Source organism: Lates calcarifer, linkage group LG11, assembly GCF_001640805.2.
Source record: "Lates calcarifer isolate ASB-BC8 linkage group LG11, TLL_Latcal_v3, whole genome shotgun sequence".
NCBI classification, from domain to species: Eukaryota; Metazoa; Chordata; class Actinopteri; family Centropomidae; genus Lates; species Lates calcarifer.
In genome coordinates, this window is record NC_066843.1 from 20,501,370 (window position 1) to 20,517,026 (window position 15,657).

General features: G+C 37.1%; 2 protein-coding genes across 23 annotated transcripts in view; one reads left to right on the forward strand and one right to left on the reverse strand.

The window, feature by feature from the left end:
- rbfox1 (RNA binding fox-1 homolog 1) overlaps positions 1–4,623 on the forward strand; it is a 335,308-nt gene extending 330,685 nt beyond the window's left edge. For 20 of the 22 annotated variants that reach the window (XM_051073944.1, XM_051073945.1, XM_051073943.1 and 17 more), the window contains one exon: positions 1,428–4,623. In XM_051073944.1, the coding sequence (XP_050929901.1) occupies positions 1,428–1,550 (123 nt within the window). In that variant the 3' untranslated portion in view covers positions 1,551–4,623. The other 2 variants (XM_051073946.1, XM_051073949.1) reach the window with 1 other exon arrangement.
- Positions 4,624–11,676: 7,053 nt separating this feature from the next.
- Positions 11,677–15,657, reverse strand: part of LOC108898097 (junction plakoglobin-like) — a 105,925-nt gene continuing 101,944 nt past the window's right edge. The window contains 1 exon segment of the mRNA XM_051073783.1: positions 11,677–15,647. The gene's annotated coding sequence lies outside the window, so the exon portion shown is untranslated.

Genomic DNA, 15,657 nt, shown 5'->3' on the forward strand with positions numbered 1-15,657 from the left:
CATGATTTTCCTTCACACCATGGCCCCTCCACAGGACAAACATCATCACTGAATATGTAGTTAAAAATATCCAATAAAGTAACATCCACTGCTGGTATCACAAGCTTTATTTTCACATATGAATCATGTCCTAGTATGACACTTTGTATGCGTGTTAGTGCACACATAAGTCTAGAGGGTCATCGGGTGGGTGCCATCTCAAGAAGTGGTCTTTGTCTGAGCCTGACTGCTGTTTTGGCTCAGTGGTGTTTTCTAGCATCCCAGAACCCCCCCTCGTTACCTGCACCCACACTCTGCATTCTTCAATGCAAGCTAGCAATGCTTGGTTAACATCTGGCTCTAAGAAGCATGCTAACTGAGCTAGAAAAAGGCCTCTCCTTGCCAGTCATTGAGCACCCTTACCATGCAGCACTATATATATATATATATATATATATATATATATATATATATAATTTCAATATTTTTGGGATTAATAAAGTATGTCATAATAATGATGGAGAGAGCTAACATCCCTAAGCCAAGAGCACAGTCTGCATTATTATTGCCATGTCTGTTAGATTAGGACACCTGTGGAGCTCTCCTAAATATTGACAGTTAGGAGTCATTTTCTAGATTAATACAGTTGATGAAGTCTAAATGACAAATCAAACATGTATCACTGAGTGTTTGAGCACTTACTTCCTGCTGAGTAGCTTGATAAATACTAGGTCCAGGGCTGATATTTCTTATCAGTGTGATAAAAAGCTTTGTAAAAAAAGATTGATGCAGTTTCATCTGGACACATACAGATTAAATTGTTATCATCATTCTCTTTCAACTATACATTTCACAGAAACAAAGTACATTTCTTAAAATATCTAAAATGACTGTTCCTAAAAGCTGCACCTGCCTCAAAATCTCCATCACCTCCATCCACTGAAAACCAGCATGATCCATCCAAAAGATTTAGCCCTCCCTGGTTCACATTCTGCTTAAAATCATCTTTTGACTTGATTTCTTTGATTCATCTTTTCCGCCACTTTTTCATAGTTGTATTGACTGGATTTCTTTTACATAGCTGTTGGCATGTACCCCTGGCATGAAGCGTCTCGCTGTGCTTGCTGCATGACGGTTGCTCCGGTCATGGGTCTTTTCATCCCCCATGGGTTTGCACTGGAATAACGGTAACGTAATGTTGAAACTCTAGTAGTAGTTTGTGCTGGACTAAGGGGGGCTAACGAGGGTTTGTGTGTGTGTGTGTGTGTGTGTGTGTGTGTGTGTTTGTGTTTGTGTGTGTTTCCATGCCTTTGTCTATGTGTACTTTGGTGTTTTATGAATATGTGTGTGTGTATGTGTTTTGCATTTTCTTGTGGGTGTATATGCTGTTTGTCTGTGTGTGTGTGTGTCTCGTTGTGTTTGTCCGTGTATGTCTGTATCTGTTTCAGAACGCGTTCGCTCCACTGACAGATGCCAAAACTCGGAGCCATGCTGACGACGTGGGGCTGGTGCTGTCCTCTCTCCAGGCCAGTATATACCGGGGAGGCTACAGTCGCTTCGCACCCTATTAGCAACACCTCCAACCTATACTCAACCTTCCAACAGGACAGAAAGAAAGTGTGTGTGCGCGTGAGTGTGTGAGCGAATGAGAGAGAACGAATTATCAGAGGAGAGACGTTACTGAGACCCGGGTATTGCAATACATGCAGTTTGTGCATCATTTCAGCATCTCCTAAGAGAGAAGTACAAAAAAAAAAAAAAAAAGAAGAAGAAGAATAAAATGACAGCTGATATTTTTCATCTTATACCTCAGATATTTTGTGCTGTGTATTTTGATATTGTGGGTTTTTAATTTCTAAAGATTTAAACATAGATTATCAGCTGTAGAGGTTTTTCCATGGTACTAATAGAGAGCTGCTAGAGTAATGATTAGGACACAGAGGAAATATTTATCAGACTCAAATTGTTAGGGCTTGTATAGAACTCCAACCCTGTAAGATAAGTCATAGTCACATTTTTGGGGTTTTTATGTTTTCTAAAAGTGTTTAAGTGACTATGCCAGTCAAGTGTTGTTCTTTTACTTCTCTCAGCTTCCTTGGCACTTCCTCTGTCAATTAGTGATAGATTTTTTTTTTTTCCCTTTGGTTTGGGAGGAAGTAAAAAAGACTTGGAAACATGAACAGAGACAAAAATGTCTTGTCTGAACTTTTGGGGGCAGGATGGCTAAGTTAAAGAAGCTGAGAGCAGCAATGATTGCTATTTGTCCAACATCTTGAAATTATGACTTTTTATCAGCTAACAGCTGTTTACTTGTGACTGCAATTTTACTGTTACAGGCTCATAATTGTTTTTGCCACCCCAAGATAATAATCTTTTCTTAAGATAAAATCCTGTGTAGTATCTGCATAGTCATCCCAATTGGTTGTATTCTAGCCAAACTGCAGCACAAGGTTGTCTTGTGTTTGTTTCATAACATGCAAAATTGCTTTGGTCTGCTGTGCATGTTGTTTAGCCTGCTGTATAGATAACAGATATTTTTTTTCTTACACGGTTAAGCAGCTCATGTTCTGATCACTGCATATATGACACCAAAACACAGCCATTAACGTTAAGCAAAAACTCATTGTGTTCCTTCTTATCTGATCCTATTACCATAACAACCTACAACAACAGTTCCTGTGGCTACATTGATTAGACAGGCTAATAATAACTGCTCATAATTACAAGATAAACATCTCGTAATTATAAGATACTAAGTCATAACCACAAGATGAAGCCTCCTGCTCTTTTTTCCCTTTGGTGAATGCAATGTGTTTTTGTAATAACAAGATTCCTTGTTATAACAAAATGTTTCTCTTGTTATAATGACAAAAATGCAACAAGTTGTGTCTCTAATGATGGCATTTCTGCTCTTTAATAAGTTTTCTTGAGACAATGATTGCAAAATGAAATAACAACAACAATTACTAACATTCAAAGCTGCTCTCAGACATGTAGTGTAGTTTTCTTTTTAGGGAGAGAATGTTGTGAGTCAGCACGTTATGCAGGCTGTAGATTTATTGACTAGATAATGAGGTTATATCTTACATCACTTCAAGCCAAAGGTTCTAGTGGACATACGTATCTGGCGTGTTTATGTGTATAGTCAAGATTCTACGTAGATATGAATAATGAGATAAGTTTAAAAAAAAGGGATTGCCATGGCAACTAAACTGTTGAACCATTTAATTGCTTAGTCCACATGCTGAGTTATGAAAAAGAATTAGAGCCAGGTTAAAACACACACAGACACACACACACACACACACACACACAAATAAAATAAAACTTAAAAAAAGATTAATTGAGGTCTGAGGTACAAACTGGTTCCCAGGAAAGAGAGTCAAACTTTAATCACAGAATTCTGACTTAGAATTTGAAGATTAAATGTTCTGTGGCACTAATCCTCTTCCGTACTGAGCATTGTTGTCCATCCAGAAGTAGATGTTTTTTATATAAACTTCCAGTATATTCATTGGTATAATTGATGATTTTTATATTACAGGAGAGATTTAAAAAATATATATAGCAGTAGCCAAAGCCACTGCATCTATTTTATCATTTTGTTAATTTAGTGTTGCCTTTGTTTTTGTTTTGGTTTCCTTTTTTCTTTCATAATTAAAATTTATGGGGGGTAAAGTATAATATTCCAACAATGTATTATATTTGAACTGTGCAGTGAAGATGTTCTCTTATATGAAATACACAATGGTATAATGTTTTAGATTTAGATGAGTAGATCAGTTGTTAGGGCAAGCTATTTCATTTTCTATCAAATCATATTCTGATTTTTATTAACTCTTTTCAAATAATGTATTCACAATGTAGATACATGTTTTTTTTCTCTTTTTTTTGTCAACTGTACCATTTTGCACATTGTAATTTTCACATAAACCTGAGACATATCAGTGCCGTAGTTGTAATTTTTCTTAACTTTTTTTTTATCTGTTCTGAAATTTCTGATTTTCTCTCTTTCCTCTCATGTTGATCTTAATGTAACATCCTGTCTGTTATTTTCTAGAATTCAAACTTTACTCTTTGAAAATTATCTGTTTGAATATTACAATACTAAATACATATGGGAAATAAATGATTTGTGAACAGGCTAACCTATGATGTAAATAGAAATTAATGGAATAAATCTGTAGTGTATTTGAAAAGCGCTACACGGGCAAGAGGAGCTCGGCTATGGCTGCATTGCAAGTCAGCCTATGGGCCGCTTCCTGTGCCACATTCTGTTTACAACTATTCCCAATTAGTGGTGTCGTTACATATCTCTCTTTTGTATTTATAACAAATTAGATAGGAAAAACTCTCAGATGCATCACATTATAAAGAAGGCAGCAGTAAGAGCCTCAGTGCCATTTGGCCCTGCTGGTTCAAACCGTCGTCTATGTGCTGTGTGTGAGGACCATCGGTCAGAAACTGGAAGACTCATAGTCCTCACTATGCTGAATGTCTGACTCCGCAACTACTTTATCCAAGCTCTGCTTCCAGTAGGTGTTGTGGTTCAAAACAAGGCTTCCTACTTCCTACTCATTGTATGTGCATGTACTATGGTTCTTCCACTAATCAATAACCATCAATAAAGTTTTGTTTTCTCAAGATGTTCTCACCTCTCTCCTATTTTATAAACTTTTGACTGAAAGTACCCAACAACATTTGGTCACTGTTTTTTTTAGCAAATGTGACTCAAAGAGGAGGAAATGGTGCATTTGTTTGGGACTATTTTAAGTAGTGGATTAATCTACATTTGGTGCTGTATTTATGGCAACGCAGTGTGTGTTGATTTCAGTCAAAATAAACGCATGATAATGAAGGAACATGTCACCCAGTGCAACACTGATGTGTTTTTAATAGATTCTGGACGACAATGAAGCGCTGTCACTCAGAGGAAGAAGAGATATCAAGCCACGTTAGACATTCATGGTTGGCTTGGATCTGCAGTTATTAAAAAAAAAAAAAAAAAAAAAAAAATCAATCACCATAATTTTGCCTCTAATTTGAAGACCAAACAGCCCAATTAAGCCTCATACTGTACCATAGCAAACAGTTTTGTCTTATGCAAATATCAGTGCCCATAGGTTCAAATTAAGGTGGAGGAGGTTCAGGTCGTGATGAGTATGATACCTTCTATTCTGTCTCAAACCAATAATGGCTTTACCTACAGTGTAGCTACTGTGAGGAGTGGATGTCATGTCACCTGTTTTATTACTGGGAATGTTGGGGTCTTGGGAATGTGGGGGGAGTTTATTTTCTAGAGGCTTAGCTTAGATAGTCACATATGTAAAGGTCTCTTCAATGTGGATTTTTGTTGATTGATTTTATGATCAAAATTTGTCATTGCGATTCACTGATTTAGTTTTAGAGTCATGTTTAAGTTCTATCATATTTTATGTTCCACATCAGACCATGTGGATTTTGTTTGTGATAAATGTTTTCTTTTCTTTGGAGTTTAGAATTAGTCTAAATGTATTATGTGAATAAATATGCATCCATGTAGCTGTGCTTTTGAATACATTCACTGAGGAAATGCTTTCTCGACCCGCAGTACACCATCAGAAAAAAGGAGGGAGGGACACCAGCCATTATTCATCATTTCACCTCGCTGGAAGTGAAGTACTTTGGGATCATGTGAAATATGCGTGTCATCCCTGCTTTCTAATTGAAGCAAAGAGAAGAAGTATTCTCCAACTCAATTTGATTAGTGTAATTAGAAAAAATTTAGCCAGGGGGTTAGGCAGAAAGATAAGCAATATAAATGTTTAAATTTGATGAAGGGTTCACATTACAGAAGGTAATTATGTCTCACTAGCTTAGAAACAGGTGATCAATAATTAATGCATAGCAGGTCACATGTGGTGGAGATATAATTCAAACTGCTTATTAATTTTGCAATTCAGGAGAAAAATGTTGAGAAACGAAGAGACAGTTTTTGCTCAGTTCCTCTTCTCTGATAAGAGACGCAGACACTGAGCCTCATTGGGATTTGACTTTATTAGAGTTTCTCATACATTTACAGACTACACATTACTATATATAACATCAACTAGATAATGTGTGTGTGTGTGTGTGTGTGTGCAAGGTCTTGCATATAATCATGGACTTGATCGGGTTGTTATTACACTGCAGCACTCAAGCGTCAGATCTGTCCCACAACAACATGGTGTACAGACTTTATGAAATTATGAAACACAGAAGCCTGTGGAGGACAAAGTCAAACCAGTGAGATCCACTGAATAAGCACAGCAGATTATGAACAGTGTCAGATTTTTTATTTATCTATTTATTTATGGCAGCAATTCATTTAACAGTTATTGTAATTTCTTAATAATTAATAAAAAGAAAGGTTTCTTGGCCAATATGTCATTTTGCAGCAAGTAAGCTGAAAATAGAGACTCATCTGAGACTGTAGACACAGTAAGTAGTAACAAGTAAGTAATTGTGTTGATGACAAAGATCCATTTGGACCCAAGTAAATATGAAATTTTATCCGTAATTCACATGCTTTGAATTAATTAATTCCAATTCATTTCTTGCCCCATTTCTTAATGTTTAACAACATACAGAAGTTTCTTGTTAGAACAACATACCAATTTATTGTGTTACAATGAGAAAGGTTTGTTTTAATAAAAAAGGTTTTGTGAAATAACGAGATAAAGAGTGGTATCTACAAGAATATGAAAACATGTCCTAGTAACATAATAAAAAATAGAACTTGTTATACTGTGAAAAGGATGTTGAAAAAATGTTTAATGTTATGATGACAAACTGACCTTTTTTAAGATGGTGGCAGCTACCTTTAAGTCACAGCATACTTTCATGGATTTATTTACTTTTATTTTTTAAGTGAGGCCTCATGTTTATACATCAGGTTGTGATATTAAGTGTTGTATCACCATCCAGTGGTCAAACAGGCTCATTACAAACACTGATCCTTAAACCACAGGGTGGGTCAAGTATTGGGGAAAACCCTGATGTTAGGTATATTATTTATTTTCTGTAAACTTCTCTACCTTATCTAGAAGCCAATGTGAAGTCAGTAACAGATTACTTTTGGCCTAGGGTTGATAGTATAATGTATGTCTTTGCAGAATCTTGTCTTTAGTTCGTCCCTACCAGGGACCTGCTAAACTTCTTAGGAGATTCCATTATATATACCTATTATATCATCATCATCATTGTCGTCATTATACTAGTTTTTGGAATATTACTCTGGAGAGCTAGACAGACGAGATGTATACACATAAGCCACAGTATGGGCAGGAAAACTCCAGTAGACATTACATATCCTTGAAATTTTACTAGCTTTTACTGAGCAAAACTTTATTTTCTTAGCCCAATTTATCTGAGGCCAGTATCCCTTATGAAAGAAAGTGTTCACACCCCTTCACCTTTTACACACTGTATTGTGTTGTAGATTGAGTTTACTAGATAAAATTGGCATTACTGCCCATTAGTCTACACTCAATAAACAAAAATGTTAAAAATAAATAAAAATATTAAAAATCAAAAGCTCATTTGCAAAAGTATTCAGACACTTTCCTGTGGTAATTCAAATTGTAGTCAACTGCATCTTCTTTGCTTGAATTATCCTTGAGATATGTCTAGAACTTGTCTGAGTCCACCTGTGGCAAACTGAATTGATGGGACACAGTTTAAAAAGGAAAACACCTAAGGTCCCAAAATTTGCACTACATGTCAGGGCAAAAAACAGCTCGGAGTGTTCCCAGGAGCACAGTAGTCTCAATAACTGTCAAGAAGAAGTCTATAACCACCGAGACTCTTCTGAGAGTTGGCTATCTGGCCAAATTGAGTAAATGGGCAAGAGAAGCCTTGGTCAGGGAGGTGATCAAGAACCCAATTCTCACTTTAACCTCTTAAGTCCTCTACACAGATGTACAAACTCCAACTCTTAACTTTGTTTAAATGCCTTTAAGCATATGTTTATTAAATGAAAACTTAAACAAATAAATAGCTCCCTAAAGTTTTCTACAGTAAATAAAGTTTTCCAGAATTATTTTATCTTTCACTTATCTTTGTTTTAAGTTCAAACAAAAACAAAAAGTGAGTTCCCAGGGTCAGCAGCATCTCTTAGCTCAGAGCTTCTCCACCCGGCAAAACTTTTTCTCCTCTCCGCAGTGTGTGTGAGCACTGTGCATGCACAGCTTTCACTGCTGATTGGCTGTTACGCACGCCGTGGCTCTGCGTGTAACCAATCAGATGGTGCTGTGGGTGGGACAATGCCGGAGACAGAGTAGTGACTGCAGACAGAGAGGCGTGGCTGCATCAGAGACCAAAATAACCCAGTGTTAAATTAGATTTAGATTTATTTGCACAACTAAAGTTTTCAAAAAGTGTAGTCACAGTATGTTCATTTTGGATGATTTCATATGTCAATAGTTGGTTCAATGCAAATGTTCAGTGCTGGCGCAAGAAGTTGTATGCCCTTAATGTAAAGAGGTGTTTAGTAGCACCCTGGACTTTCATGCATGAGACAGGGGTTTGTGTCCTGACACAGACACTGTTATTATTGTTCATCTTTTGAACCAAAACTATGATCTTTGCTTAATAATGTGTTTTAGTTGTCTGCTGTTTTACAGTCAGTATGTATTTGGGTGACATACAGGTCAAGAGTGCAAGTGTATGGAAAACACAGGAAACACAGGCTGGTTTATTTCATTTATTTGAAATAAAAAACTTTGAAACGAGATTGTTTTTAGTAAAAATGCATATCAAGATTTAATATGCTCCCTCAGACATATTCTACACAATTTTTCATATCCTATCTTCATTTTCCCATCATATATGTTCTCGATTTTTCAGTCAGTGAATAAACAGCATATTTAGACTGAACACTTTCAAAGAGAAACTATAACCAGTCCAATAATCCTGTTTGCTCTGCCATCTAGCAGTTGGTCTTCAACAACCTGTCCACCACGCCATGTCACATTGTCACTGTAGTGCGGTATTACAGATGGGTGTGGTCAATGTAGCAAACCAGCCCTGACCATATCCAACAGGGAATGATGGGTGTGTGATGATAGTCAGAGATGCAGCAGACATGAACTGTTTAACCTTTAGATTTCAATTCGACATGTGCCAGTGATCTGAGAATCCACCCACCAGGTTTTTTTTTTTTTTCCAACCAGAGAGACACAGACCAAGTCAAAAGATGGTACTTCAGTTCTTTCATATGCTGACGTGGAAAAGTTTGCTGGAGTTATATTTATTGAATATAACCTTAAATCATCTAAATAATCTATCCCTGTTAGCAGTGTACAGTCCATGATAAATTTGAATCCCCAGAGCCTAGTGAGCTGTTGTACCAAATAAAAAACTGAAAACCCCCAACTTTAACTTGCTAAGCTCCAAAGGAAGTTTGAACTTGGCTTATTCTGTAATGACACTGCTTGGCACTTAACAAGATCTCAACCCATGCCCAAGGTGTCATTATCCTTGTCCTGCAGTCTTTCTGTCTCACATCATTGACTTGTTTTTTGTTTTTCCAGTTAACATATTGTACAGCTAACTTTAGCATTTGGATATTTTCCATGTCAGTTAGCAGGCTTTTACTGAGTGATATCTAATGTTGGTAGTGCAGCTAGCAGAGAGTGCTTCCTTTTAGTATCATTGGCAGCCACTTTATAACTTACTATACATGTGTGTATAAGTTTTTGTGATTATAGAATCTTTCAGATTATTTTGATGGTGAAATGAAGAAAAATTAAACATCATCGTGAAATTTTAAACTTTGACCCCATTTCTGCTTGGTATTAGCCTGTGATTTCTAAATGCCCCTCCCTCATTTACCATCATTGAGGTTGCCTTGAGCAAGGCCCTTAACCCCAACTGCTCCAGTGCAACTGCTCAGCAACCCTCAGGCCAGACTGATTTTGTACTGGATAGCTTCTAGGTGTCAATCTGTGTTTGTGTGGTCAAGGTGTTGCTGCAAAAGAGAGCTTGGCTCTTAGTGAAACTTTGCTGAATAAATAAAGGTTGGGGGGAAATAAATGCAGCATATTCTTGAGGGCCTGCTACATCCTGCAAGGGTCACATGAAAGACAGAGACAGCAGATAGCATCTCTTGGCTACTAGGATAATGCTATTATATTGTAAGAAAGTTATTAGGGCAAAGCTTGCTAGCATAGATGCTAGCACAGTTACTACTGTTAGTCATGATTACACCGCTGATCACATCACCATTGTCTTTGTAATCCCTCAAAAGTCTCCTGAAATGATGCTGTTGTATGGGCTCTACTTATTTTTCCTTTGCAAGAGATGAGTTTATCAGCTTGACATAGAAGGAAGAGGCGTTATGTGACCTTTTGATTCTTTTTCTAAAGAATATGGTCAGACTGCACTGATGTCATTTACATTTGGTGGCAGGGATATGATCTGCCCAGACAACCCCCAGATGTGGTCTGTCTGACTCAATCACATTCTTATTGCAATGTGCTCTGTAAGCATTCCCACCTTTATTTATTTAGTTGTTTTTTTTTCTGAATGAGAAAAAATACAGATTTCATGTTACCAGGTGGAAAATGGGAATGTGTGTTTCTAGGAGAGCTAACCAGAACAGGAGGAGATGGCACCAAAGTCAGGAATTTTAAAAAATTACAAACAGCAGAATCCACTGTTGGAGTGGAATACACTATAGAGGACAGTGAAACCAGTGTTTAAGACTAAGGGTCCTGATATAGTACCTCAGTGTCATCCTTGAGTGTGAGTTATATGACATTTACACCTGGCATGAAAATACAGTGTGGATATCTGGGAAAGGAAAAACATATGTAAATGTCCTCAAAACACATTGGGATCCAAACACAATCAGATCATCCAGACAACAATGTGATCATATCTCAGCAGGTGTAAAAGCAATCTGTGCAGCATGACCAAATTCTGAAGAAAAAAATCACCCCGCAAGTTGAAAGGTCACCTAACCCTGCTTTGTCCAGGTAAGCCTGTGATGTTAGCTTGTGAGGCTTACCTTGTTGACAAGTCAGCCAGCCCTGCATAACTAATTTTCATATTGACATCCACTCAATGCCAGGTCTAATCGGATGACATTGTCCAGATAACCCATCCAGATCCAGATCACATGTTAATAACATTAGTAAATGGGGCTTAAGAACAGCTACATAATTAATATAATGAAGACGCCTGAAAATCTTAAAAATCCTTCATTTCAATGGAGGATACTGGGCTGTGCTTTTAGTTTTACATGCTGTACTTATTTCTTCTTACATATACACTAGAGCCCTGGTCCCCTTAGCTTTCTGTGCACAGTCTCTCCAGTCTGTCTCCAAAACAGTCCTGCTGAACAAGACAACGAACAGGCATAAAATGATTATCATCACAAGAGAAATCTCTTTGGCATTTTTCCCGCCCTCTGTTTCCTGTTCCTTACTTTATATATATATATATATCTCATTCCATCAGTCACATCCTTTTTTTCCACCTCTACAGGTGAGGAAAGTCAGCATTATGCCCCCCAGTGGAATATACAGTGTCATATTCAGAGATGAGCCAAAACATAATGACGAGCATGGGCACTGACCAGTTCGCAGCTATACATAACAGGGTGTGATGCACTGTGTGTTGGTACACATTACTCTCATAATCATGTAACGGTCTAACAGATAGTTTTTGTCTTAATTTATTGTTTTGTCTCTAGTCACTGCTGAGCGGTCCAGTCATCTGGACCTGACTATGAGAAATGGCTTTTCACTTACTGCCTAATATATACTAGACCTTGATATATACTGTTGTTTAAGTTAATCAATCACACAGTTCACTTCACCTGTCAGTGGTCATACTGTTTTGGCTCATCTGTAAGCCATAACATATGAAGACATGATGTCGCTGAAAGTGATTTGATACAAAATTTAATCATCATATATTGTAGTTTAAAGTGCTGTATATCATATATCTGGATCAGTCCATTCTGTTTAGCGCTCATGGAAAATTGTTTAATTTACCAGCAGTGAAGAAAAAAAAATGTGACTTGGGATTTTCTCCTAAAAAACCAGCAGGGGGCACTGTTGTTCACATTCCTTCCCTGAAACCCCACTATCCCTTCATTCAGCCTCACCTTCTTCTCTCCACAGTGCAGTACACCTCTGTCGTTCAAATGCTACACAAGCACACAGTCATACATAGCACAAGATAAAAAAGAATGTCTTTCATTATGATAATGTTAAATACTGTCTCCTAAAGACTTCATGTAACATGTCTCTGTTTTTACTTTTTAAATGCAACATTTAAAGCTCTTAAGTCTAAAAAGAGGGTGGTTCTACACAGTGGTGCAATGGAATTATACACTGTACAGCCACTTCTTTAATGACTATTACAGATACTTCCTCCTCAGGTGTCACTAATGCATCTCTCTCATTACTTGTCTTTTAGTATAAATTGTGTGGATCATATTTATAAGAGCTGTTCATTCTCTCAGTCGTGGACTGACCTAAACCCCAGACTGCAGAAGGCCAAGGGCACTTCTGACAATGCAGAACTAAATTAAATGTGACATGATGTGTGTCTGTTGTCTTGGGTTCTGCTTGTGTTTCCATTGAATGGGATGTGACATCACATCACTACAAGGATAATTACAACAAACATAACAACAGTAACCAGGGCCAGGATTACCAATAATAATAAAAAAAAAAAAATGTCCATAAAAATGTCCATACAATGTCCATTCAGACAGCACTGACACTAGAGTCTGATGTTATAAAACAAAAGGTGGTGATGTAGATTTCTCTATCATTTGGTATGCACAGGGATAACAAACAGAAAAACACTGCTGGCAGAAACCAAAAATTAAATGTTGAAAGAAGAGTATAAAAAATAATAATTAAAAAAATAATAAAAAATATCACAATGCATGCAATTGATCAAAACAAACAACTATGAAGTAGTCTGATGCTTTGATACCTTCCAACCAGAGCATAAAAATCATCATTATCGGCTGCTGTTGCTTTCTTACCAGTACACATCTGAAATATTATGGTATGTAAAATGCAGTGTAAATACAAGGAAGGACCCAACATCAATTTTATGTTTGTGCAGTGAAAAAAGGTTTTTAAAAAGTTCAGGGTTTGTAAGTCTTAGGTTAACATTTCACTCTTGAAAATAGCTGTCCAGGTTAACCATCATAGTACATCCGCTCCTGAGATTTTTTTACTGCACAGTCAATATTTCCTCGCTTCAGTTCTCATCCCATTTCAACTTAATGTTTTTGGAATTAACCCTGGCATTTAGCTTAAGGCTGACTGTACTGTGAAAGGACCAAAATATATGTTATATATTCTAAGTTGAGTCAGTCTCATTATTTAACTGCTCAGGATACTATGGAAGATCTAAGATGCCTAACTTAAAACAAATCAGAATTTTAACTCTGTTACATTGTTGTATCTATTTCCATAACATGTGTGCATGTAATAGTCATAATTAAAAGAAGATATTTATTAGACAGTTATTTAGCCCTTTGTCTAAAATAACTGAATGTTTTTTCATTGTGGCATGAATTTTCCATGTCACGTGAAAATCAAATCACAAGACATAAAACTAAGTGAGCAGGTGTATTGCATTTCAGTGTTGTCCAGCAGAGGGCAGCATAGATATACAAATGCTAAATACACTGCACTGTCATTAATTTTCATGAGGAGGTAGAGCAGAGCCTTTTTGTAATAGAAACATGTTGACATTTGGCCGGAACCATTGGCCAAGTTTATTTTCACTGCTATCAGCTGATGGAAGCCATGACAGACAGTGGATCCCATTAAAACAGTTTTCTGTGGGCCAGCTGGAGGGATACTACTACTGAACACACTTTGTGATTGAAATGTTTGGATTTGACTTTGACATGGAAATTTTGTGTCACAATGAGAAAGAATTCATTTAGTTATCAAATACAAAAGGCTAAATAATTGTCCTTTAATGAAATGTTTTTGTTCAATTGTGACAAAGTGAATGCCTACATAAAGGGGAATTACATACAGCAATGTGAACTGTAATCGATTCGTTGATGCTCAAATTCAAAAAGCAACCGTTTAGCTGTCTTAGACTGCCACAGCAATTTATATGCTATTGTAGTTGTGCTTTCAAAACATTGCGGGCTACACCTGCTGTAGTTTGTTGACTATTGGAACCAAAAGCAACAGTGTTATAAGAAGAAGCAAAGTTTCCCCTGGTTCACAGAGCACTTTTTTTGCCAAAACTGGCCATGATGTCCACATTCAAACTGTCGCTGCACTTACATGCAGACTATGTGGACTGTACTATGATGTGATGGCTAGGTAGAAAAGGTGCTGCGCACCAATCACAGACTGGATCTTTAAAACATGCTGTGAGCAGCAGTGAGTATATATTCAAACTCGTAGAACCCCATCCAATGACAGTGACATAGAGTTATCAAACAGATTTCTGTAACGGGCACACCTCTTATACAAAAGTCATTGGTCATCATATCTAAGCACATTATGTGGGTACTTCTGTAAATTTACTCTGTAGTGTACTCCATGGCACCAACAACAGTGTGTACAAGCTGATCAGAGAGCTACGGTCCATTTCCACTGGGGATATGTGGGTCTAACTAGTTATGACTCAAAAATAGTGGGATTTGTAGTCTGTCTCCCAAGATGCCAAAGGGATTTTAAGTCCATTTCCTGTGGACATTTGAACAGAATATCCGTTTAATGAAAGTGAGGCTGGGACATGATGGGATTTGTGGTCCAGTTCCACACTTAAGTTTTTCCAAATGGTTGGCGTAATCCAAAATAGCTTGTAAAACCTGGATGTCAATTTTTCTGAATAAAGGTGAAGAATATCTCAATGAGTACACAATATACTACCATGCAACGACCACACATTGACACCCTGGGACATGTGCACTGTTCAAATACACAGAGGAGACATCTAAAAGACAGCAGCTTAAGGCTGGGATACACGGGTAGCATTTGGTAGCAATGGTGATTGGCAGAAGTGCCAGTAAGAGAGGAATTCTATTCTAGAATTCTATTCATCTCAGAGATGTAAATCATGTTCGTAGTGAGTGTTTTTGTGATGTCAGTGATGAATTTAGTTAAACTGGGGGTTACAGTTAACTATAATTGAATGGTTCCTACTGACTAATATGAGTGTTTCCACATGTGGGGAAAAAATCCCTGCATATCATAATTAATATTATAACAGACTGGTTTCTAAACCTTTACTGATAAAATGCTAAAACATGTGGTAAAGACTATCAGCTGAATTTGGTTACACCCCTCCTTCTTGTCCCGCATGTCTCAAACTGTCAATGTAAGGCATTTGTGCCTAATTTGATTGCTTCAAAAAGTTACCCGTGTAACAATACCTCAAAACTTCAGACACCCCCCACTTTCACCCCACAGTAAAACATTATAACAAAGTTACATTTTTTCATTTACAGCAACAACAAACCTTTTTTTTAATAAGCAACTTTTTTTAATAGTTCATGATTGCCAAATGGGATTTTTTTTCCACCTGTTGGGAAGGGCTGTTTCCCTTTGTGATTAAAACTTCCACTCTCCATCATCCATCCAATCCTCCAGTCTTTGTTCCTGTGATTTGCTAATTCTCTCTTCCTGCATTTCTGATTTATTCATCTGCAACAAA